Consider the following 26129-nt stretch of genomic DNA (forward strand, 5'->3'; position numbering starts at 1 on the left):
ATTTGGATTTCATACATTAATTTTTTTGTCAAACAAAATCATCCGGCCATCTCTTCCCTTCCTCTTTCATCCTCATCACCAAACATGTGTTTTAGGTGGACTGATCAATACAGTACAAAGAATATAAAATAAAATAAAGTAGGATGTTGGAAAATATCAATGTCTGTTCTGTTAACCAAATGCTTTTTAATCTTCACTATTGCTTCAATGCAAATGAACAAGCGCACCGTTATTTGTTGCGTAGTGACGTGTGTGTGTGTGTGTTCAAGTAAGCCAGATATGAGCAGATTCTGACCAATACGCTGTATTTAATATATCATGATGACTCACGAGTTGAGTATTTGCGCTAAATCTGCACAGTTTTGTCTTACACACGAACTTCCCCAGCAAAGTGAGTAAACATAAGTAGCACGCCGAATTGGCTAGTGATTTGACAGCGTTACCCACCACAGGGTTTTTTACCCGCATTTGGCGGGATGGCGGGTGTTAATTTCAAACCCTGATTGCATGCAATTGGTGTTAATTCAAGAGCTGAATTTTAGTTGGTCATACTAATGACAAAATGCATCTCATGTAACACATTGTTCTCTCTGTCTGTCCTCAGGTTCTGCCATTCAAGGTTTCACCCCGTTCAGGTTCTCTGTTGAACCCGTGGACACGCTAGCCGTGCGCGGGCTCCCCGCTGTGCTGAACTGCTCGGCCGCTAGCGACGCTCCCGTACGGGTGGAGTGGAAGAAGGATGGGACGTTCCTGAACCTGGTGGCGGACGACCGGAAACGACAGCTAGCCGACGGCTCTTTGCTCATCAGTACGGTGGTCCACTCCAAACACAACAAGCCCGATGAGGGGGTGTACCAGTGCGTGGCCACCATCGACAATCTGGGTACCATCAGCAGCCGGACCGCACGACTCACAGTGGCAGGTATGAAAATTACCCTAAATCATGTCTTAACCCTGTAAAGCACACTATCATGTATGATACACGACTTTTAAATTATCAACGTGATCAAAACCTGTTGCACACAATCTACTTCATGTCCTCTGTCGTCTGATTGGTTGTTTAGCAGGTGACAGGCCTTTTAGTATAATTGTAAAAATGTCCATCTTCAGCTCGTGGTTCATGTCTTTTTTCTGTGAAATCTTTAATGATTTCTATAAAGATAATGTAAGTATAAATGTTAGTATATTTCAAGATGAACAATATTCTGGACTGAAGCAACTTAGGTTTACTTGATTATCCATACATTTTTGTTTAAAAATCAATCGTATGGGTTATATCAATCTGATATAAAGATTTCATTGATTTGCATCACAAAATTTCATCGAACTTTTGGGTCATATAAATATTAGCAACTTTTTGCTCAGTTTGGGACTCAACAATGGTTTTTTTTGTGTGTTTTTTTCATATTCTCACTTTCATACTACTTTAGTCATAAAAGCCTGATGGATCAAATATGATACTCAACAAAAAACACTTTTTTAAAGACTTTAATCTAAAGGTTTAATAAACTCTTCAATTTAAAAGAAAATTAGATTTTTTTTTTTTTTTTTTTTTTTTTTTACTATTATTTCATATGTCAGGCTTTACAGGGTTAATTTTTTTTTTAATTTTTTTTACACTACAAAGTTTTTTTAAGGGTTATTCTAGTCTGAATCTCAAACAGCATGTGCTCTGACCATCTGCCGCATATGAAAATGGCAATATCTTTCTCAAAATCCCCATTTTTCTGAGTCAGGCTGAATGAATATCTATCACTCCATTGGGAACGCATTATTCTGTCAGAGTTCAGAGCTGATCTCGGATCAGTTTTCTGCAGCCGTGGGTTTTCCTCTACAGAACGCGGGTCAGCTCATGTAGTCGAGCTTCACACTATGCTATGAATCTAACAGCAGGATTAGTGTGTGTTTGAACAGCAGGGTTAGATATCATCCAGGCCTTCACAGTTTGCTCTGACTGGAACCTCCATTTCCTTTAAAGACGCCCAGCAGAGTTTTCCACTCTTTGCTAGTTTTACTTCTTAAACAAACGCAGTTGTAGTGAGAAAATCCAATGGGAAGAACCAGAATTGATATGATATGTTTATGTAGCATCCCAGAAAATGATTTAAGAGCTCAAAGGTTGCTCTTGGAAGATTTTAATGGGTCATTTAAGTATCAGCTTTGCCTCAGATGTTTCTCCTGAAGTTCCTTAGAGGAAGAAAAACAGACACACGAGTCAATAGTTGTCATACAATAACAGAATAGACCTATTAAATTGTGGATAGCCGCTCAGATGAATAATTTTATTAGAAATATTGGAGTTCTTATTGAGATCTGTGACTTTTGATTACAGACTTTTGAAACGTCTGAGAAGCCGCAGACTTCGAGTCTTTATTTAATACCATTGCTGTCTGTGAAAAATAAATTTAGTAGGGTAAATGGTGTGTGCTCATGCTCTTTTTGTACAGGGTTTGAATCTAATTTACCGGCTATACACTTCATATGATTCTGCAGTTCTTGTGCCGTATTGATCTGTACTGTAGTGTGTAACGCATTGATCTGTGCACATGTCGGCAGTTCTGTATCAGTAGAATCTGCAGACCTTTCTGTTCTTGCAAAATATAGTGCAAGAAATGTTCCAGGATTACACAGTATGTTATTGCGCTGCTGAGTACAGCAGTATTGTTTTGATGGGAGCTTCTGATTGGTTCTTTGTTCACTGGGGCGTGGCCAAATTCTGATCCATTAGTATTTCAACCAACTTTGAATATAAAGTAAACACAAATATATTTATTTTTTATTCGTCGAGGTAAAATTTGGTATTCGGTGAGAGGAAAAATAAACATTTTAGATTTTTTTTCCTTATTATATATCGTATTTCCCTCAAATATGTCATATTACAGATATAAATGCTATTTTACATTTTAAAAGTTCTCATGTTGATCCAAACCATGGATTTTTTTAATTTTTTTCATGTTTTGAAGAATGTCTAAGCTGCTCTTTCTTTACAACGTAAGCTTTTCCAGCTCCAAAATGGCAAAAAACAAAACAAAACACCATACAACAACTTAGTTATTTTTCTTTACTGATAATCATTCTCTGTATGGGTTTGGAGCAACATGAGGGTGGCTATATTTAATTTTGGGGGGCAACTATCTCTTTAAGTTGTCGTTTTGCAACGATCTTACTGTGTTAAAAGTGATTTCTGTCCTCTTCTTCCACATGCATGTACCATTACACAGGTTTTCACTCAGGAGTATGAGCCACTGGAAGAAAGCTGACAGGTTTTTGGAGGGAAATGTTCCGCCTGGTCTTTTAACTCGGTTTAAAGAGTTTGACACGTGTGTAGTTCACACATTTGATGGTTCCTCACCTCTCCGCCTGTCTCTCTGGCCTTCAGGGAAAATTGGTCTTAAAACACAAGCGTTCTCTCTTTATCCTCAAACAAAACTCTGTCTCTTTTCATTTCTCCAGTCGTCAGGTGCTTTCTCACTGAGATCTGGCCTCTGAAGCTGTATCAGTGGCTCCATATGCTGCTGGCAGAAATAAAGGATGCTTTTCTCTGCTCTGGATGAGGAATGACGTGTTCAGGCTTTCAGAGGAAGGGAATTAGCATCAGTGCATTATACTACATTAAGACTCGGAAGAGCTTTTGTGTTTTGGTTTTAATGCCTGTCAGTTTTGTGTTTCTGCTGTAGTGAATGTGACCCCTGACAGAAAGCTCAGATTTACTAGATTTTGCATGTTCCGAAGAACATTAGAGCAGTGCTTGCCTGTGCAAAACCTACTGCTGATAAAGGTAGTTGCTAAGGATTGTTCTGGGTGCTTTTTAGCACGTTGTCCTGGTGGTTTTTAGTTATTACTGAATGGATGCTAGGATGTTCTGACTGTGTTTTTTTGCATGACTATGCAGTTGTACGGATATTCTGGTCTGTAGATGTGGCTCGGGTTCCTCCTTCAGTGTACATCTGTGGGATTTTGTCCACCTATTTTCTGGTCAAGCAGGTAAAAATGATGCATCTGATCACTTAGTAAGGTAACGCCAACAACACGCATGATTTGAGAAATCATTCATTACGCTGGTCTTAAAGGAATAGTTCACTTCAAAATGAAAATTCTGTCATTATTTACTCACCCTTAAGTTTTTTTCAAACCTGTATGAGTTTCTTTCTTCTGCTGAACACAAAGGAAGATGGGGTCCATAGTAGGAAAAAAAAAAAGATGTCCATCAACTGTTTGGTCACCGACATTCTTCAAAATATCTTCTTTTGTGTTCAACAGAAGAAAGAAACTCATACAGGTTTGAAACAACTTGAGGGTGACTAAATGATGACAGAATTTTTATTTTGAAGTGAACTATCCCTTTAATAAACCACTAACTTCAAGTATGAGTTGTAGTAATGATGCTTAGTAACTTATCAGCTCAACCTGCTGTACAAAGGCACATTTAAATGATTTGAAGGTCTCTAAGACATTCATGTGCTTCTATTTTTTATAGGAATCAACACTAATGCAGTAGCAGAGCACTAGAACACACACACACACACACACACACGTTTAAGTGCCTTGTCCATGTTTTCAGATCTAGCCGGCGGTGCACGGCATAGAGACTTGAGCAATCCCAGGGGCCGTTACACTGAAAGTTCAGGGCAGCCTGTATGAGGAACACACGCAGTATTTCAATTCAATGCTTTTCACAGTTCACAGGAGATCATTTAAAGCAGGACGCCACTCATTCTGACAGGTTCCTAGCATTTATTTCATATGTTAATGGTTGTTTCATTCAGTCATTCATTGCGCCAGGAAAAAGAGTGTGACAAGCCAATGCCATCGTAGCGTCTCTCTTCTCTTTACACACACTCATTTTTTTTTTTTCTCTTCTCGAGTTTTCCTATAAAGACGACAATGCTCACTCCATTATTATTTTGTTTACAAAATGACCTGGAGAGACACTTGCACCATCTCTGCTGTGTTTATGGAGTAGCAACCGTAAAATCAAACAAGACAGAAATGCATTATGGGAGCTGACGAAGGCGCCCCAGGCCATGCAGGAAGAGGCTGAGCCGCTACTTTTGCTGACGATTTATGAAGTGAATTTTCTTTAAGCCAGTTAGTACAACTTATAGCTCTCTGCCCTAAAAACTTCCCTAAAACTACAAAAGGGCTGTTTCCTACACATAACCAGTCTGAAACGCTCTCGTAAAGGGAAAGCCTTGTGGGAGGATGGGGAGTTGATTATTCAGGTGCTCGGCCTGGTGAACGAGAAGCTGTTTTATGTTGAAGGAGGACCTGAGCCATATCTAGAGAGCAGAATATAACAGACTTGAGCGTGGACTATATTGCCTGGCCATTAAAGCAATGATCCAGATATACTACTGTATCGAAAATGTATATAAAGGAAACGGTTATCTGATTATTTATACAGTTTAGTATCATTATAACAATATTTCACTGCACAATTCCACAAATAATCCAAAGAGTCATGTAAAAACAAATATAACCCACTTTTTTTGATTCAACAATTTAAAAACTATTTTAACAAGTAACACTTTCTTATTTTACAGTTGAAAAATCATTCAAACAAGATGTTTCTTGTTTATTGATGCATTGTTGATATTTGAAATCAACCCAAACAAACTTCATTGCTCCGCCCCCCCCCCAAAATGCTTGAACACGCAAGAGTGGATGTCTCATCAAAGCAAAATAAAGCTTCACTAAAGATGACAAACAAATGAAAAGAAAACAGTACTCCAGTAAATACAAGCAAGAGTTTGTTGTTTGTCTCCAGCAGCTCTAGACAAAGAGAGACACTCAAAACTGTCCTGTTACTAGAGCTAACATTACATCAACAGCATATCTTGGTTCTGTGAAACAATTTTACTCATGCAACCTTGGTGTCCGTTTTCAGGCCTTCCCTGTTAGGTCTCTCCAGCACTGGAAAGCTTTTCTAATATTAACGAGTGTCCTAAAGCTCTTGCATGATCATAACCAGAGATATTCCTTTGACCTCTTTTGTAATGTCTCTCAGCCAACTCCCTTTCTACAGTCTTTATTCAAATCTTTCTCTCTTCACGCCCCCTACTGCTGATTGGCTCACTCTCCTCCCCCATCATGAATAGACACGCCCCCTACTGCTGATTGGCTCACTCTCTCTCCTCCCCATTATGAGTGGACACGCCCCCTACTGCTGATTGGCTCACTCTCTCTCCTCCCCATCATGAGTGAACACGTCCCCTACAGCTGATTGGCTCACTCTCCTCCCCCATCATGAGTAGACACGTCCCCTACTGCTGATTGGCTCACTCTCTCTCCTCCCCATCATGAGTGAACACGTCCCCTACAGCTGATTGGCTCACTCTCCTCCCCCATCATGAGTAGACACGCCCCCTACTGCTGATTGGCTCACTCTCTCTCCTCCCCATCATGAGTGGACACGCCCCCTACTGCTGATTGGCTCACTCTCTCTCCTCCCCATCATGAGTGGACATGTCCCCTACAGCTGATTGGCTCACTCTCTCTCCTCCCCATTATGAGTGGACATGCCCCCCTACAGCTGATTGGCTCACTCTCTCTCCTCCCCATCATGAGTGGACACGCCGCCCTACAGCTGATTGGCTCACTCTCTCTCTTCCCCATTATGAGTGGACACGCCCCCCTACTGCTGATTGGCTCACTCTTTCTCCTCCCCATCATGAGTGGACACGCCCCCTACTGCTGATTGGCTCACTCTCTCTCCTCCCCATCATGAGTGGACATGTCCCCTACAGCTGATTGGCTCACTCTCTCTCCTCCCCATTATGAGTGGACACGCCCCCCTACAGCTGATTGGCTCACTCTCTCTCTTCCCCATTATGAGTGGACACGCCCCCCTACTGCTGATTGGCTCACTCTTTCTCCTCCCCATCATGAGTGGACATGTCCCCTACAGCTGATTGGCTCACTCTCTCTCCTCCCCATTATGAGTGGACACGCCCCCCTACAGCTGATTGGCTCACTCTCTCTCTTCCCCATTATGAGTGGACACACCCCCCTACTGCTGATTGGCTCACTCGCTCTCCTCCCCATCATGAGTAGACACACCCCCTACTGCTGACTGGCTCACTCTCTCTCCTCCCCATCATGAGTGGACACGCCCCTACTGCTGATTGGCTCACTCTCTCTCCTCCCCATCACGAGTAGACACGCCCCTTACTGCTGATTGGCTCACTCTCTCTCCTCTCCATCACGAGTAGACACGCCCCCTACTGCTGATCGGCTCACTCTCTCTCCTCCCCATCACGAGTAGACACGCCCCCTACTGCTGATTGGCTCACTCTCTCCTCCCCCATCATGAATAGACACGCCCCCTACTGCTGATTAGCAGTGTGTTGTGCTGCTCGGTCCGATCCACTTTCAACAGCATTTCTCCCAATTCGCTTTCTGACATTAACACAATTCATATCTAAATGATGTTTGTTATGATTTTAGACACTTAGACATGCTATATGGTTGCTGGGGTGTTTTAGGTGGCTGCCAGGGCTTTGCTTGTTTAGTTTTTTTGTTTTTTAAAATGTTGCTTCACAGTTACTATAGAGTGTGGTTGCTAGGGTGTTCTGAGTGAGTAGTTTTTTTTTTTTTTTTTTTTTTTCCTAAGCAAGTACCAAGTTTCTGGGATGTTCTGGGTGGTTTATAGTGTGTTTCTATGCAGTTGGCAGGACTGTGGTTATTAGGGTGTTTTGATTTAGACAAGCCAAAAAACAATGAAGAAGCATCTTGAGGGAGTTTTGTACTCTGATATGGTGATCTTCGTCAGCCCATGAGAAATGTTTTCTCTTACTAGTCTTTGTTGTGTGCTTCTTATATATACACACACACACACACACACACACACACACAGTGCAGCTCTAATGTATGTCCATATTTATATCCTCCTCCTGTAAAGTTTCTCTCCTTTCATTAAGTTCTACAGCTTCACATCAAAGTCTCGCAAACACTCAATAAGTCGCGTCTGGCTGCGCTCAACGTTTTACTGGGAATTCAATCTAACCTAACATTTCTCGTTTATGTGATTTACGGGTGGACCTAAATTAGTCGTGAACGTTCCAGGTTCCTCGACGTGTTTCTGGTGTGTATTTTTAGATTTGTCTTCTTTTTCAGTAAACATAAACATCAGTTCAAGTGTATGTGTGTAGATTTGTTTTGGTGTGTGAAAGCACACATCTATGATTCTTCACACAGCATCTCTGTGGTTATAGATTGTTTGTCACCCTTCAGTTCTCTAGCATCCCGTCCTAGAAGGATAATGATATTCTGAACCACCTGTAGAACTCTATATTTCATTTCATGTGAAAACTACGCTGTGAGGGACCAAAGTCAAGTCCATAGGACCTTTTTTCGGTCACCAGGATTTTGCCAAGTAAGATCAAATATATGTTGTTGGTCCTGGAACAACATAACTGTCCGAAAATTTTGTCATAACCCTAAATCAAACCCTACCCATAACTTATCCCTAAAATCCCTAAAATGATAGGTGAATAACAGTGATGTAGAACTAACCTTGACATAAACTGGAAACTTGTCCCTCAACTCTGATTGGATGATTTGAATGTAATTCCAGGATCAACAAAGGTAAATGTTGTACCTGGTGAAATCACATTCAATATTAAATATAATATTGATTGATTACGTCGATCAGGAGATAAAAAGATCAGATCAGAAAGTCATATTTTCTGTTGCTCTCTGTCGTTGTATTAGGAAAACTCAGACCGGTTTCTATAATTTAATTCTGATGTAAGGAAACGCAAAGTATAGTGTTATAAATGTACCTGTACATTCATTTAAAAAAACTGAAAATATAAAAATGACGTTGCAAGATTTATTTTAGCTGTGCAAACGCGTCGTCACAGTCTGTGAAAAGGGTCCGTTGTTCACATTGTGTTTTGCGACCCAGAATCCCCAGAAGAAAGACATCGATGACATAAGTCATTATGACTTATTTTGTCATAAGATGAGTAAATGTTGACAAAATATTCATTTTTTGGTTGAAATAATGATATTTTATTGTGCAAACATAGTAAATAGTATAAGATCCCATTCCCTATCCATACACCATTTTTTTGTCCATTACCCTGATTGGATTGTTTGTTTTCTTGTGTTGTGTTTTTATAACACATTTAATGTCTTGTACGTTTTTCCCTCACAGTTACGTGTTTGTATCAAATTAAACCTGCCTTCAAGTCCAATAAAGGTCTTTTTTTCCTTTTTTCTGACCTTTGAACTTTTCAGAGCCCTAAGGTGCGTTTAAAACGGTTTGCCTTCTCCTGGTTTCACCTCCCACGCAAGTACAAGAAGATTGAGGTCATAAACGAACACGACTAATGTCATAAGGGTGTGAGGGACATTGATTGTTTCCTGATTGGTCGGATTTGACAGGTCTCTGATGTGTGATTGGTGCTGAAGCGTTGTTCGTGGAGGTGTTTTTACCGAGCCTGTTCAGCTCAATAAAACCTCTTCTCCTTTAAACCTGATTAAATGAGTTTTCCTCGATTGTTTATCGAGAACTATCGGCCCGGCTGCAGGAATTCCCGTGTGTGTGTTGAGCTCATAGTGATGTGCTCGAGAGAGAGGGGAGGCAAATTGAGTTTTTACTTGATAATTGTTTTCCATAAAGTGTGCTTAACGGTTTGATGGTTTTAGATAGAGTCGCCTACAGATCCTAACACTGAATCGGCAAGCTCTAATTGGGTAACTTTGTGCTACTAAGTTTTGCCTTGTTCTATCAGTCTTGACATTTTTAATGATAATATCCACCTTTATTTTATTTTATATAAAAAATTGGTTGTTTTTTATTTATTTAATTAAAAACAATTATTTTCTCATTGATTTTTATAATCTTTTTGTTTTATTTAGCATTTTATTTTTTATTTTTATTTATCAATTAATATTTTGTTTAAACATTTTAACAATGCTTGTTTTTGTTTTTTTGTTTTTTGATTTGATTTGGCATTTTATTATTTATTATTTTATTTTATTTTATTTTTTAAATGAATCAATTAATATTATTATTACTTTTTAACCATTGTAACAAAGTTTGCTTGTTTCATTTTTGTTTTATAATCTTTTATTTTATAATGTATTTTAATATTTTTTTTATTATTTTTTATAAATTATTTTGATGGGGGATTATTTGAGCAGTATTTGGTCACTTCTATATATATATAAAGTTGACAGTCAAGCACCAGCATTTTGATCATATTCACATAACTTTCATGGACCCCAGAATATTTTGTTGTATATGTAAACATTCAAAATATCAAAAGAAAGAACAGAGAATTTTAGTCAAGCTTAATTCGTTCTTTTTTATCAACACTTGAAAAAGTTTCATTAATATAAAAATAAAAAAGCTGAGAAAATCGCAATTTTGTCAAAGACTTCGTCGGATCAGATTCAGAACGATGATCAAAACATTGCGTTAAGGATAACTCAAAACTACAGTTAAGGATAAATTCTGTCTCACTGATCCTGTTCAGATTCTCCACTAACTTAATTATCAATTCGTAAGTTGAAAGACTGACCCTGAATCAGAAATGCATCATCTTCCAGCTGAAGCGGACAAGTCTGACCTTTAGCGTCCATGATCTCGTCTCAGCGCACGTCAATCAGAGCTGGACATGAGCTAGCGGCCGCTGCTCTCCCAGACGCTGAGAGTTTCCATTAAACTGCTCATCTCCACGCCGATCTGAGTGACCCGTGTGCAGTCGCCTGGAGATGAGCGTGACCTTTCCTAAGATCTGGCCTTCCATCATGGAGTTTAATGATGACTGGATGATCTCTCCACCTCATGTTCTCCGTCGTCCTTGACTCCCTGCTGGGTCTCCACTTTAATGATTCTCCTTCAGACTCTGCTGCAGATATTATGCATCTTATCGGTTTAATTCTGGCCCGTCCTGCTTATTTTGCTGTGTTATTCAGGATATGGTAATCTAAAAGAGATGTTTTACTTGGATCCTTCCTTACCCAGACAAATTTAAAGGGGTCATATTCTGCACTTTGATGGTTTATCTTTATCAACTTTTTTATTTTAGAAACAATTTGATGTATTTCAGTGTTTAATGTTTACAATGCTTATTTTATTTATAATAATTTTCTTTAATATTTGTTATTTTTTCGAGGTTTGTGTAAAAAAAATGTTTTATTTACGATGTTAGGCAAGGTTTCTTGTGCCGTAGTCATAATTAAGTTTAAGTACTGTCCCTTTAAGACTTAAAGGGTAACTCTCGCCAAATTGCAACCTAGGCTAATTTATTTTTATTTTTATTTTTTTTTTATTTTTTTTTATCTACCCAAGTCAAACATTCGTGTAAAAGCATAATAACAATGCAAACGCCACTTTTAAGATTGACCGTATTTTCGTTTTCGGTCAAAATGCCTTTTGAATGGGAGTGCACTTCTATGATAGCATCAAAAATGGCTATTTTTAACACACTTAAGCCCCTATTCGGACGGGACTAGTTTTCCAAACGACGTTTGATTTACAATTCTTATCAACCTACGTCTGTGATTTCATGTACGGATTCGGACGGGACTAACATCTCCGTGTTTATTACCGAGGTAGGAGTGTCTGTGTTTTACATGTGGACATTGCAGAAGATCACGTGTTCAGAATGCGTGGATTGCGTATGAAATTTGACCAAATGTATTTTGAAATTAAGTACTTTTAAAATTAAGCACTTTGAAATATAAAGTAAAACGTCTTAACGTATTTAGTGTTTTGTAAACATTTTATAAAAATTGTAGTATAAAAAAACTAAACATACATTTATCTTCATGATTTTATAGAACTGGGTTCTTATAATAAACCCACTGGAATAAAAAGTTTTAACTTATATAATTTACACGTTATGTAATTAAGTGCAGAAATGAACGTAATCTTACCTGAAACTGATATTACAGTAGCCAGTCTTAACAGTTTACGTGATTTGGCTCTTCTTGATTTAACTTTTTTTATTTCTTCGCAGTGTACCGAACACATCTACATCCATTATCGGCGCGCAAAAAGCAGAAACTTGAATACCGGCACGATAGCGAGAGATTGTACGGTAGTTCGCGTTGACCAAAACACACAAGAAAAAGCAATCACAGACATTCGCATTCGGACGGGATTAGATTTCTCTGAGGACCGCCGAGTTTGACGAAAAACAGTAGGTAATTTGCTCTGGAATTTTTACAGAGGTCGTGTGAGAAAAAGACAGACATGGCAGATTCGGACAGGATTAAGATCTCAAAGTACGTCTGTGAAACAGAAATTTCTCTAACGTCCCCCTGTGAAACTAGTCCCGTCCGAATAGGGCTTAAGAAGGCTCGACACAACATGAAACTGTGCTCAAAGTATCACCAGAGGCTCTACACATGAACTCCAGCACTGAGAACATTGTTTGTGTACACAGAGTTTACTAAAAAGAAAGGTTTTGTACGACTCACTTTTATCAGGTAGTGTTTCCGGTGGCTGGAATTTTATCAGTCAAAAGTAGTCGATCTCCGAACGTTGAACACAAAAGAAGATATTTTGAAGAATGTTGGTAATCAAACAGTTGTCGGTTGCAATTGACTTTACTAGGGTGAGTAAATGATGACAAAACTTTTAATTTTGGGTGAACTATCCCTTTAAATCGCCTTTATATTGACTAACTTTTTGCTCATCAAGGTAGCAAAATCGCTGAATATTAAACAGGCACTTATGGTCTGGTTGGACTGGACAGGGAGTTTTGCAGTTCATGTCTACCTAGTACATCAAACTCAAAGGTGAAAGAAAATTCATTATTTAATGAAATGGCTCCTTTTACGTCTGTTCTTTCTGCATTCATTAAGGCGCTCTGCTTTTTAAGGAAAAAAACCCCTAAACTCGTCCCTGAGTGGCTACAGCTACACGCTATACTTCCTCTGGCTTAGCTAATGCATCTGGACCTTTTTAAAGCGAACACCTCTGCTTTCTGCATTAAAACCGCTCGCCGCTTCCCCCATTAACATGGGCAGTGAATTAATGCCACGGCCGGCTCTGTGACTCCATTAATGCGTTCTGTAAACACAGCATATATGTCATTACACTGCGGTCATTACGCAACCACTAAAATATTAAAGATTAACACACGATTGCCGGCTCACGTGTTAAACTTTGCAGCTCACTTGTTCATTTGCCTTTAGGAGTTGTTTACAGATGGCCATGGGTAATTTCAGATGCATATATTTACATCTTTGAACATTTCTGCCCTATTTTAGAGGTCTAAAATCGGAGCTCTGATGGCGTGCCGGTGTTCCTCTTACTCGCAGATAATGAGACTGATTGTTAATAGCAGAGAGAGTGTGTGAGGGAAGATGCTTTGAATCGGAAACCATGCCGGGCCACTACAATCAAGCTTCTTTTCTGAAAAAGAAGTGTAGTACTCTATACATTTTTAATCAGAGCAGTTTTTTTGACTCTCAAACTTCAAACAAAATTCAAGTTCATAAGCTTTTTGCATCCAATTTTTATATTAAATACATTTTTATTTATATCAATATTTAGTTAAATGCAGCTGTGCGTCAGTATATTTTCAGCTTTGTTGTATTAGCTCTTTTGTTTACCAATTTGAATTTTAAAATTATTGTCTTAGAAGAAACCAGTTTAGTGAATGATTCAATGATTCATTCTCAGAGTCACTTGTGATGTTCCTGAATGAATCCGTTACATGCACCCTCATAATGCGATTATAATGGGATTTTGGCACTATTGCGATTTACAGTCCCTCATGTAAACACAATACTTGGGTCAAACTAATGCGATTTAGCTCACAGTCGTAGTAAAACTATGTGGCGTACACCGATTTTATTACACGCGGTTTCATTTACCTCACACACACACACACACACTGAAGCACGAGTGACGCTCGCGCTGTTTTCAGTCTCTGCTGCCTCACGATATGATGACATCATGAAATTCATCTCCAGAGCCGCTCTGAGAGTCACTTCATGAGCATTTTACCGTTTAATTTGAGAAAAAACGATCGTCATATCATACACACAAAGAAACTCAAAGGTCTTCACGGCAACCCGTCAAAATAAAAGTTCTGTTTAAAATTTTTATATTAGGCTACTGTACAGTAGGTTTAGCTACGTCTCCATGGGATTTTTTTTTTATAAGCAATATTTACGTTTAAACAGCATGTAGCCTTTACTGCTTATATGTATTATTTACTTATGATTACGGTCATAAATAAAGTCATTGAGTTTAATTTAATATTTTTTTTTTTCAAATAGTTAAATAAAATAGAAAAATAGTTCCAACAGATTTTGCTGTGGTACCGAAATTGGTACCGAGAACGTAAAATTTGAATGGTATCGGTACCGACTACAGGAATTTTGGTATCGTGACATCCCTAGTCGCATTATTACCGCTCTGACCAAAGTGTGCATGTGCTCGTTTCTTCATGAATGAACTCTTGCTAAACCCTGTCGCTGCACAGTCTCTGCTCCATAGCTTCATCCAGACGGCAACGTGTAGGCAAACCCGGCATTGAGATGTTCATCACGGCACCGAATAATATCCAGTACGTCCATAAAAATGTATTTTGAATTTGATGCGAGTGGATTAAAATCATACTTTATGCCTATCTGAGTGAGGTATTACCATGCTTATTAGAGAATAATCAGAATAATGAAAATTGCGTGTAAACAGGAGTGAAAAGTTCTGCTCTGATTATTAGAAATAATCCCATTATTGGTGCACATGTAAACATAGTCAAAGTTATCATTGTTATTTATGAATCAATGACTCAAAAATGCAGTCACTTTAATTGTTTTTAATTTAAATTTAAACCTATATAGCTCACACACACACACATCTATATAAGCATTTGCTATAAAGATGCAAAGAAGCCTGTGAATCTTCCGTGTTTTGGAAACAGCGAGCTTCTGTTAAACTACTGGAAATGTAGTCAAGTTTCTAGCAGTAGAAGTTTATTTAGTTACTTCCAATACAAAGAAACCAGCATGTTTGAGACGTCCTCTAGATGTAAATGAAAGCACATTGTGTGTTTGAATAAAAAAAAGAACTCAATGCGTCAAATGTTGAATCATTTTCCCACACATGTGCTCCAGATGTTTGTGTTGCCATAGTGACAGCTGTCGCAGTGGCACAGTCATTTATATTCAAGCGTTTCCTCCATTAACTATGGCAGCTCCTCTTTGTTTGTGTGTTGAGGGTCTCTTCCTCTCCTGTGATTGATTTTACATTAGTGAAGCGCACGTATCGATTTGAGCCGCTCGTTTGTCAGAGCGTCTCCGTCCTCGGGCTCATTACGCTCCGGCAGTGTGTGTCCCTGACGCTTTTCACACCTTTCGCTGTGTTTTTAGCTTTAGGGCTCGCAAATATTTCCATTACTGCCACAGTTATTGTTTCATGTCTGCCGTGTGAAGTTCAGCATCTGACTGCATTTCTGAGTCTCACATTTACACTTAATTTAGGATCAGAAATTCAAGAAAGAAAACGGTGTCATTCACTCGCCCTCATTTGTTCCCTCTAGATCACGAGATGTTTCGCTGAATCTCCGAGCTATTCATTACTTTAATGAGCTCATTGTTTCTGCTTTACATTATTACATTGTTTAAATGAATACATTTTTAGCTAACTGTGATTTTGTATATATACACTACCGTTCAAAAGTTTGGGGGCAGTACGATTTTTTTTTATGTTTTTAAAAGAAGTCTCTTCTGCTCACCAAGGCTGCATTTATTTGATAAAAAAAAAAAAAAAAAAAAAACAGTAATAATTGTGAAATATTATGACAATTTAAAACAGCTGTTTTCTATTTTAATATATTTTAAAGTGTAATTTATTCCTGTGATCAAAGCTGTATTTTCAGCATCATTACTCCAGTCTTCAGTGTCACATGATCCTTCAGAAATCACTCTAATATGATGATTTGATGCTCAAGAAACATTCATTATTATTATTGATGTTGAAAACCTTTTTTTTTTCAAAATTCTTTGATGAATATAAAGTTCAAAAGAGCAGCATTTATTTAAAATAGAATATTTTCTAACATTATAAATGTCTTTACTGTCACTTTTGATCAGTTTAACTCATCCTTGATGAATAAAAGTATTGATTTATTTGATTTATTTCCCCCCAAAAATAAAATTGTAATTCTTACTGACCCCAAACTTTTGAACGGTCGTGTACATTTCTGAAATACATAACTTAGACAGTTACAGATCACTCTAAATTGTAATATGCACTTCCTGTAAAGCTGCTTTGAAACGATGTGTATTGTGAAAAGCGCTATACAAATAAATGTGAATTTAATTACATTTTCCATATGGTGAATGCATATAATGACTATCGAAAAAATTCCTGCTTAACATTCAAAGACGTCTGAATCATAAGAAAACTGTGTGAGGAACAGGCCCAAAATTTGCACCGTTCAAAACTCTTTTGCACATGCATATTTTAACTTACTGATTGTATATTCTCATATGCAAATGATATTATAGCTGCAGTGAAAAGCAATCAGTGAAAATTTACTTAAAGCACATGAAGCTGACAGGTCACATTTATTTATATAACGCCTTTCACATTACACATGGTTTCAAAGCAGCTTTACAGAAAATCATGATGTTATGCCTTATAGCAGATTAGAGCCGGGTGATAATATTGTTTACATCTCGCAATCATATAAGCAATCAAGCAGTTGAGATGTGCTAAATAATATGAGTATACTGTATGTACGCAGGGCTGGACTGGGACAAAAAATCGGCCCGGGCATTTTTGCCCAGACCGGCCCACTGTATGATCATAAACACCACCCATCTTTGCACGCCCTTGATTATATGCATACCAACTCCTATTCATTAAAACCACTATATGCCATGTAATGAGTGAGTATAGGAACGAGTGAGAGTTAACACATGAAATAAGTCAAAATTTGATATTTATTAATACAGTTGAACTACTCCACAGTGGTGAATCCTAAAACAAGCTTTAAGCGGCTCGGCATAGCGATACAAGTGTTTCTTACAGGATTTTTGTTAAAACTATGGTGGTTGGATCTCGGTCCTTCTAGGGGGGTTCGGGGGCATGCTCCCCCGTGAGAAAATTTTGTGCATTTTAATGTTAAATTCATCAATCTGGTGCACTTTGAGAGTTCAAAATTAAAAGCTCCAACCCATATTCAGTGTGCAAATTAAACAAAGAAAAATTCAAACCTCTTTTAGTTACAGTGTCTACATTACACCTACTACATAATAATATTTATAATATTAATCCAATGACAGTAATGGCCATATTTTGTAAAACAAATGCACTAAAAAATAAAGGACACTTTCATAATTAGTGTTGTACCAATTTCTATACTTGAAAGAGATAAGCACATTATCTTTTATTTTGACGCAAACTGCATCAAGCTTTTATTTTGGCGGAAAACATGGTTTACAAACGCCTCTCATTAAATTTCTAGTGAATTGCGGTAATCGTCAACTATACAGATGTGGAAATAATCTACACTCATGACATAGCCTAGTTTTGAAAGTAGTTCTGCTTACCGCGGACTCTACACTCTCTCATCTCTCTCCTGATCCTCCGTCCTCATTATCCTCATCTGCCACAGGAGCTGATGAAGGTCAGAAAACATATATTTTGACACAGTTTACAGTGTCTGCTTTAAGGGCCTGGTTATATTTTTTCACGCTATTTATCTGCACATTCCTTGCGTTTCTTCTCTATCTATTTTGACAGATACACACTGACACTGCTGCACGCTCGCTCACTCGTTTAAAGTTGTGATTGGGCCAGCCCAGTGTCAATCAAGAAAAGAGCCAATGGGCCGCTGATCTACGTGTTTCATGGGCTGGTCTGTCAGAAAAAAAAAACTAACACTGACTTTGACCAATGCATTACACTGGCACAAACCCAGCGCCGCCAATTAAGCAAAACAAAACAAAACGAATGGGCCGCCGATGTACACATTTTATGGGCCGTTAAAAAAAAAAAAAGAGCATGAGATGTATCGGCCCAAAAAGCACGTCGGCCCACCGGGCAAATGCCCGGTATGCCCTATGGCCAGTCCAGCCATGTATGTACGTGGATAAAGTTGGACACTTTATATGAAGTTGAGGTTTGCAATGAAGTATATATCACTTTTACTTCACTGTATGTATGTCTATAAAGTTGGAGACTATGTATATCCTATAACTTTATAGACCTGTGCAATAATACAAATTATGTTTTTGTGACATCACAGTTTATATTGCTGTACGCAAGTAGGTTTGATGTTGTATAAAACTGAAATATAATTCATGTGGGATATGCATCTCTGTCAAATGAAGCTTCATAGTACCTGGTCACTTCTCAGATTCTCCACATCATCTCCTGTTGTGTTGCTCAGAAAGTCTGATGTCTGGTGACGTTTTGATTATGGATGAACTGTTCCTTTTGAAATATTGGCTTATTTTACATGTAAATCAGGAGTCGGGTCTTAATTTGTCCAAACGACTTTGCAGTTTCAGTACCGTCAGGCCATCCGTCACACTGAAAGCTGTGTGTGTTGTCCCGCGTCTGAATGGGCCCCTGTGTGGTCTCGCGAGTGTCCTGTTAGCGCCTGCTCTGTTTACGCGTGTGTGAGGTCTCGTGTTGCTCTTGGAGCGCGTGGACGTGAGGCGGTCAGTGGGGGAAGTGTGAGGGAACCGGAGGAGCAAATGTTTGTGGAGGGCAGATGAAATCCACGGATGAATAGAGGAGCTTTTTCTGTGTGTTTGCTCGGGGGGGACGTGAGATCCTCACCGGTGTTTGGAAAGCTGCTGGCATGCGGGTTTTCTGGACTCAATGGACTTTTTTGAGGGTGGGATATCTAATGTGACATTTTTTTCAAACTTGCATGATGAGTCTTTAAACATTTCAGCTCTGGGATGAATCCGATCACAAATGGACAGAACTGAGGAGGTGTTCACAGTCTTAGCATTTCTTTTATTTGAGTCGATGGTTCATTCTGTTCCACAAAAGGTTCTTTATTGTGGAAAAAAAGTTCTTTAAAGCGAGACACGGCAGGCAAAAACATCGTGTTTTTTTTACTGGTCAATTTTGAGATTTTTGGATATTTGTCTTCAATAACATGTCTTCTTTCAGACTTGTGGTGAAAAAAAGTCAGAAATACACATTTAGGTCTTTATTTTACTACACTTTGTCTGTTTGCGTCTGTAGATTTCTCATAAATTCAACAAAAGTTGGCGTTCTTAATCAACACGCCGCTCCGCGATCGCTGTCTGCACACTGTCATCACACACACCGCTGGAAAGCTCTCTCTCTCCTGTACAATGCTGTCGGATCCAAATATGGTCATTTCCTTTTGATCAGCAATCAATCGTGAAAGTAAAAGGGCTGAATGCGCAATCTCATTGGCTGATGATAAATCTTTAAAGCCCGTTTTCTCAAAATGACTTTTCTCTCATACTCCAAGTCCGAAATCTCCACTTCAGTAGCACCTATATACACCACACTTCCCAGTCTTGTACCTAGTTATATTATGAAGACATTTACAGAGGGATTTGTAAATATATTATTCCTAGCCTGATTTATATAACATTTTATTCCAAAAAACATGGCGAAAATCATTTTTTTTAAGGCTATTGACAGTATATTCTGATTTACAGGATAACAAAAGTAGATATCCATAAATGCCTCTGTCATTTTTTTCCCCATCTAATATGTGAACACAATGAAAACATTTTTTTAACCTGGCTTTATCCAATACTCAGATTTCGTTTTTGAAAACATATGCAAATTAGTGCATATTTAATTAGATATTTGCATATTTAAACATTAAATTACAGAAAACTTGTAATACATTTTTTTTTCTCATTTTAATGTAGGTAATCAACTGGGAAAGTTTCATGGTGATATCTGCTAGTTAAAAATGTTACCCTATTCACCTGTAGTGTCTCGCCTTAAATATTCTTCACACTAAGATCACACTAGATGTTCACTGAAAGGTTCTTTTGGGAACCAAAAATTGTTCTTCAATGGCGGCTTTTGCACCAGGTGGTTATAGAGGCTATGAAATAATGATATATTTATATATATTAACTAATTTAATAATAGAGGGTATGTGTGTGACGTCACAGTCGGCCGGAGTGATTCACTCTCCGCTCTGGTTGTGGTGCAGGACTTTTATTTTGACGCGCTGAGAAAGCCAGAGCCTGAGCACACATCGCCCTCTCTTCATTAGTTTAACAGTTATATCTAATAACGTATAAGATGATGATACTTTTAACCAGATTGTAAACAAAGTAAACAGTATACGAAAAAGAATTACAGCATTTGCCGTGTGGTTGATGCCCAATGCCGAAATACAAATATGCATAATAATCATAAATACATGAAAAGTGCTTTTCTTACACAGTATTTTTGTCTTGTTTCCAGTCCAAATAATCAAGATGCATGCAATAAAGTAGTAAAATGGCATATTATGTCTTGTTTTCTGGGGGATTGGCAGAATAATAGAGAATTGGTTTAAGCAAAACTCACTTCATTTAGATTTTTTCCCCCCAGAAAACAAGACAATAGTATCTTATGGCATTTTACATCTTGATGTAAGAATCTTTAGATAATTGGACTGGAAACAAGACAAAAATACTAAGTAAGGAAATAATTTTTTGCAGTGATTTTGCTTGGTCCCTTCAAAGTCACGCTGGATTTCCTCCTTAGAGTAAAGGATAAGAAGTGCCTGAACTTTGTACGTTTATGTAAACTGAAAAAAACTTTCTTTTTAAGAGTGTTCCCTCAGACCATATTCAGAGGTTATTTATAATGCCAAATGGATCTTAGATAACACATAACTTTGTGAGATGCATCCCATAAATGCACATGCACAAGCCTACCGAGAGCATCGACATGCAGTGACAGACTGATGTAGGAGATGTCTAGTGTTCTCAGGAGAAGCATCTGAGATGCTCTTTATTACCAGGAGTGAACTGGAGTCTGACTGTCCATGATCCGATCACCCGAGAACAGTGTTATTATCAGGTGCTGCACTTTAAATCAACAAGCGCTAGTTTATATAGTGACAGCAAGGAGCAACAGGACATTGGGCGGGTTCAGTGTGACAGTCGAGGGGAAACAGCAGATCGGGTTTAGAAAAGCACAACTGGGCATGGCAGTCGGAAATCTCACTGGCCACAAATCCATATTGGAGTGCAGTGTTCATTTTTAATGTTTTTGTTTGTTTGTTTGACAGATTCTCAGATTTATTAATTTTTTTGTCATATTATAGTCATTTTTTATATTAGTCTTAATTTTTATTAATCAAATCTGAAAATTTTAAATTTGTTTAATTTTTTTTTTATTGTTTTTAGTTTTTTTGGTCAATTTGAATCTTAGTCTAATTATAGTTCATTTAAAAAATAGCAAATTTTATTCTTAAATTAAAAATTAAGTCTGATTATAGTATATTTGTAAAAAAAAAAAAAAAGTCAATTTTAATTGAGTCAATGAAAATAACATTTTAGATGACAAGAAATGACAAGAAAACAAATTTATAAATATTAAACCATATTATCTATAAAACAGAAATAACATAATGTTAATAAAAACTGGGTACACATGTTGTGACTGACGATGATTGAATTTACTAGATTTTTTCATGAAACATTTTTATTATGTTGTTTATTACTTATTATTTTTTTCCTCATAATATTGTCATCAGCAGTATATTTAATTTAAAATAATTCAATCTTCATGATGGCATTTTTTATTTATTTTTTATCTTCATTGACAAAATCAAAAAACCCTTCATTATCAAACATTTCCTCAGTAATTATATTGACAAGATTAACACTGGTTTCGAGTTTTAAAAATTCAAAATGTTTGGTCTTCGAGGTGGTCATATCATTACATTGTAATCTCTATATCGATCTATCTCTAGCGTGTGACATGTTGTAAAGCTCTTAGTCCTTAGAAAGTTTGTGAAGACCTTAAAAACACCAGATGTTCATTCATAACTCAGAGTGAAAGAGCAGAGCAGAACCACACGTTCCAGTGAGAGAAATATGAACTGGCCTCGGAGCTGTTGGTGTGTGTGTGTGTGTGTGTACGAGTTTGTCTGCCTTCAGGCTGTAGACGACTCAAGCTGTGTTTAATGATTCCTCTCTGGTGTCTCTCCATCACATCAGGGACGATGCAGTGAGATACACTCGCTGCGTTCAGCATGTGGACGGATCACACACTGCATTATTTGCTCGAGCTACACGCTTGCACAAACATACACACACATTTCATGTTTACCTTACATGTGGCCTGCCGGCAGCTCGTCTTTGTGGCAGATACACTGGCATCTCTACTCTTTGAGTGAGTGTGTGTGTGTTTTGTGCCTGTGGTGTGCTGGGAGTTTTACATGTTCCTTCTCTAGAAACCAGCAGCCTGACAGAACAAGTGTTTGATTTTCAGTGAGATTCTGTGTGAATGAATGAATGAATGTACTGGATTGTGACTGTGTGTGTAGGCTGTGCAAAACTAGCCACCACTATGTTGTTTGTGCATGTTGATATGCTGTTGCTGGGGTCTTCTGGGTAGTTTCTTGGGAGTTTCAAGAGTTCTGTCTCAACTCAACTCTGTTGAGTGCATGAAGTGTCCAACATTACATACTTGGGTTTTTCCAGTTAAATAAGTGCATCATCCGCGTATTTAAAGTGCAGCTTTTCCTTTTGGAGTTTTCAGTGTGAACAAACTACTGGCACTATTTGTACTACAAAACGGCATAGAGTAGCGCATAAGTGTGCAAATTGGGACGCAACTCAGGCGCTGTTTACTCCTGGTATTAAGATGTGTTTCGGTCGCAAGTGGACGAGACTAAATACAGGAGTAAACAGGGTCTAAAACGTTTTGAGCTTGTCCACTTTCGACACTTCCAGATGTAGTTGAAAACGCATTAGACCGGATTGCTTTCGTAGTGTAAACGCTCATGTGATCGAATGTGTTCAAACAGCCACAGAAGACCGTCTTCTCTCCGTCTACTGATCTAATGAGTGACATTATGGGAAGAGCTCGAGCCAGACGGGGTTTAAACTTTATCGGCTGGAGACCCAAGTTTGGTTTGAAGATGAAAAATGTACCAAGCACAATGTTCTCTCTCCATTCCTGATTTCTAACACACACTCACAGCGTTCGGCTGGTCTTGTGTCTGTCAGAGCAGAAACTAAAGCTGATTCTTTCAATGTGTTTTTCCGTCGTCTCCGGACGCGTTCATATGTAAAATGCGCAAGCTTTTTTTGACCATTAGATTGTATAAAAAAAAAAAAAAGAAAAAGCACATACTTGAAAAAATCAGGACAAAAGTGGTTGAAAGTGGACAAAAGAGACGGATTGAAACACCAGGTGTGAACGGGAATGTGTCTCCCTCGTCTACTTGCGATCCGATCGACTAAAACACATCTCAATACCAGGAGTAAACAGGGCCTGAAGTGTTTAAGGTGTTCTGTGTGGCTTTCTGAATGCTGAAGATAAAAATTTAGCAGGGTTCTCAAGTCTCACGCAATTCAACCAGTTCACACGCTCACACGCCACACCGTGTATTTCTCACGCTGAAAAGGCAATGCCAACCAAGTTGTCCTGCAAGCTTTATATATAACGTTGTATACGAGGCGCAGGCACACAGAGTGAAGTTTCCTGCCGCCAGCACGTGTCTCGGCCAGATTGCGTTCGTTACTAGGCAACATAGATGCGCCAACACACGGAAGTTGACGGAACATTCTTGGCCACCGTACGTTCGTTACTAGGTAACCAACAACATCGCGCGAACACACGTCGTGATGGAGAAGGTAAGTTGGAAGAAAGCTCGTCTAACATTTTTAGGCTCGGGCAGGGGCGGGGCTCCATTAGGGCTCCTCCCCTAACTGCATGTGATCTCACTCCAAGCTTTTGATAAAACTTGAGAACCCTGATTTAGTGTAATGAGTTTGATCAAACTGCTAATCCCAAAGTTTAGTATTCTAGTCATGCTTGACTTCACAAACTTTTGTTAGAGTTTGTTTGGTCTTGTGTGTGAGTGCATGTGTTTTTGTGTGTGTATTGGTAGAGTTTGTCAGTGTGTGTGTGTGTGATTTGTGCGTTTAAGATGGTGGCTTATCATGCTCAGACGCTCCAGACAGAGTATCTGTGTTTGTATAGTCTGAATGTATGTTTGCATATGTTAACTGCACGTTTACACATGGAGATTCTCTCTGACAGGCTTCGTAAACTGTTTACACACAGAAGCTCTGCCCCCCAAATGCACATCGTTCTGGCCTTATTTGCCCAGCTTGAGTCCTGATGCAGTCGCACATCTTCAGTTTTCTGCTAGCGACGGCTAACCGTGTCTTCAGGCCTGTTGCATCGAAGCTCTGAGATTTTGTCCTTTTTAAAAGCTCTGTGTGTGTGTGTACAGGTTTGTCTCTGGTTTGGGTCGTAGGCTGGGGCTAATTTACAGACCTGTCAGCACACACACACACACACACACACACACACACACACACACACACACACACACACACACACACACACACACACACACACACACACACACACACCACTCTAGACCACATCAAGTCCTACATCAAGCACATAAACAGGCCAGGAGAACATTAGGATGACAGAGACGCTCTCGGCTCACACACACTCCGCTGTTAGAGAGACTGCGGTCTGTACAGTGAACTAAGATGATCTTCCACAAACTTCATACCGTGAGATTAAAGAGAAAAATAAGTTTCACGTTCATCTTATTGATGAGTCTCTTAAGAATTCTCAGTGGTGCTTCTGAACTGTTTATTTGTGTAATCTTTTGATGTCGATTATTTAGCGAGTTTCAAAGCAATTAATGGCACAAAGAGTTTTGGTTTTCCTTTTAAATGAAATGTGAAACATTTAGTGCACTCTTTTGCGAAATGAGTATTTTTTTATTTGATTTTTGTTCGTTTGCAAAAAAATTTTAACCTCGTCATTTAGAAAATAAAGTAAAAAAAAGCAAAAATATTACAATTTGAAAGTCGTGTGTGTAGTTATATGAATATGTATTTTTTTTTTTTTACATTTAAATCACTTATGAACATTAATATTTAGCATTGAGTGTGTATTTGTCTGTTATTCTCAAAAAAAAAAAAATCTAAAACTTTTTGTCTGTGTGTGTGTGTGTGTGTGTATTTTGTAGTTTGTAAAATATAGGAATACATAAATGTTAATATTATTTAGGATTGGATGTTTTTTTATTGAGCATTGTGTTATGCAGGTTTGATTAGCGGTTTTCTAGTTTTGTTTTAATATGCAAATCCTTGCTTCAGTCATGAATATTAATGCAGTTTTCTTTCAGTTTTAACCTCACCTAATAAGCTTGAGGGTCAATGAATATAATTTTTCTTTTAACACTATTCGTTTCTTCCTTATTTTAGAGGTTTGAATAAATTGTGTTTAAATTAAATTAACAAGTTGGTGGGTTAACCAGATGATTGAAATTCGGACACAAATTCATTCCTCTACATTGAAATTTTCCTCTTTAATTAATTTGGACGCATTAATCAGAGTATTAATAAAACGAGTGGAATATGATAGCAAACAGACCCTCCGCTGTGCTGTTCAAACATGCTTAATGCCTGCTCGTCTCCTAAGTTTATTTGCTAATTGGTATGACAAGACCATTAGTGTTATTTACTTAATTTCTCCAGAGTTAGCAACGCATCTAATCTCCATCTGTAGCTCCTCAGGGTTCGTTGTTTGAATTGTTCTTGCTTACATTTTTTCATTCCATCACTGTAGAGATTAAATGAGCTTTACTGTAGTAATGTAACGCATCTCATCCGTTCTCGCAGGACTTCCGCGGTTCCTCAGTCAGCCGGAGGGCGTATCTGTGCGCATGGGCGGCTCTGAGATGCTGAGCTGTGAGGTGACGGAGGAGCTCGTCCCGTTCACACGCTGGGAGAGGGACGGTCGGCTCGTGGAACTGGACGCCAGAGTAATACAGCTTCCCAGTGGAGCTCTGGTCATCAGCAACGCCTCCCAGACCGACGCTGGACTCTACCGCTGCACAATAGATGCTCTGGGGCCGCCAAAAACCACCGAGGAGGCTGAACTACAGGTGTCTGCAGGTACAGATGCCAGACAGGCAATGTGGTGTGATTGTAAC

The 26129-nt window shown here is 38.5% G+C and overlaps 1 protein-coding gene across 6 annotated transcripts in view; it reads left to right on the forward strand.

Annotated features, from left to right (window-relative positions):
* neo1b (neogenin 1b) overlaps positions 1-26129 on the forward strand; it is a 135387-nt gene that overhangs the window by 41540 nt on the left and 67718 nt on the right. For all 6 annotated transcript variants that reach the window (XM_084398006.1, XM_084398004.1, XM_084398008.1 and 3 more), the window contains exons 2-3: positions 605-922; positions 25816-26091. In XM_084398006.1, coding sequence (XP_084254132.1) covers positions 605-922; positions 25816-26091 — 594 coding nt within the window. The remainder of the gene's footprint in view (positions 1-604; positions 923-25815; positions 26092-26129) is intronic.

Source organism: Rutilus rutilus (assembly GCF_951802725.1).
Source record: "Rutilus rutilus genome assembly, chromosome: 23".
NCBI classification, from domain to species: Eukaryota; Metazoa; Chordata; class Actinopteri; order Cypriniformes; family Leuciscidae; genus Rutilus; species Rutilus rutilus.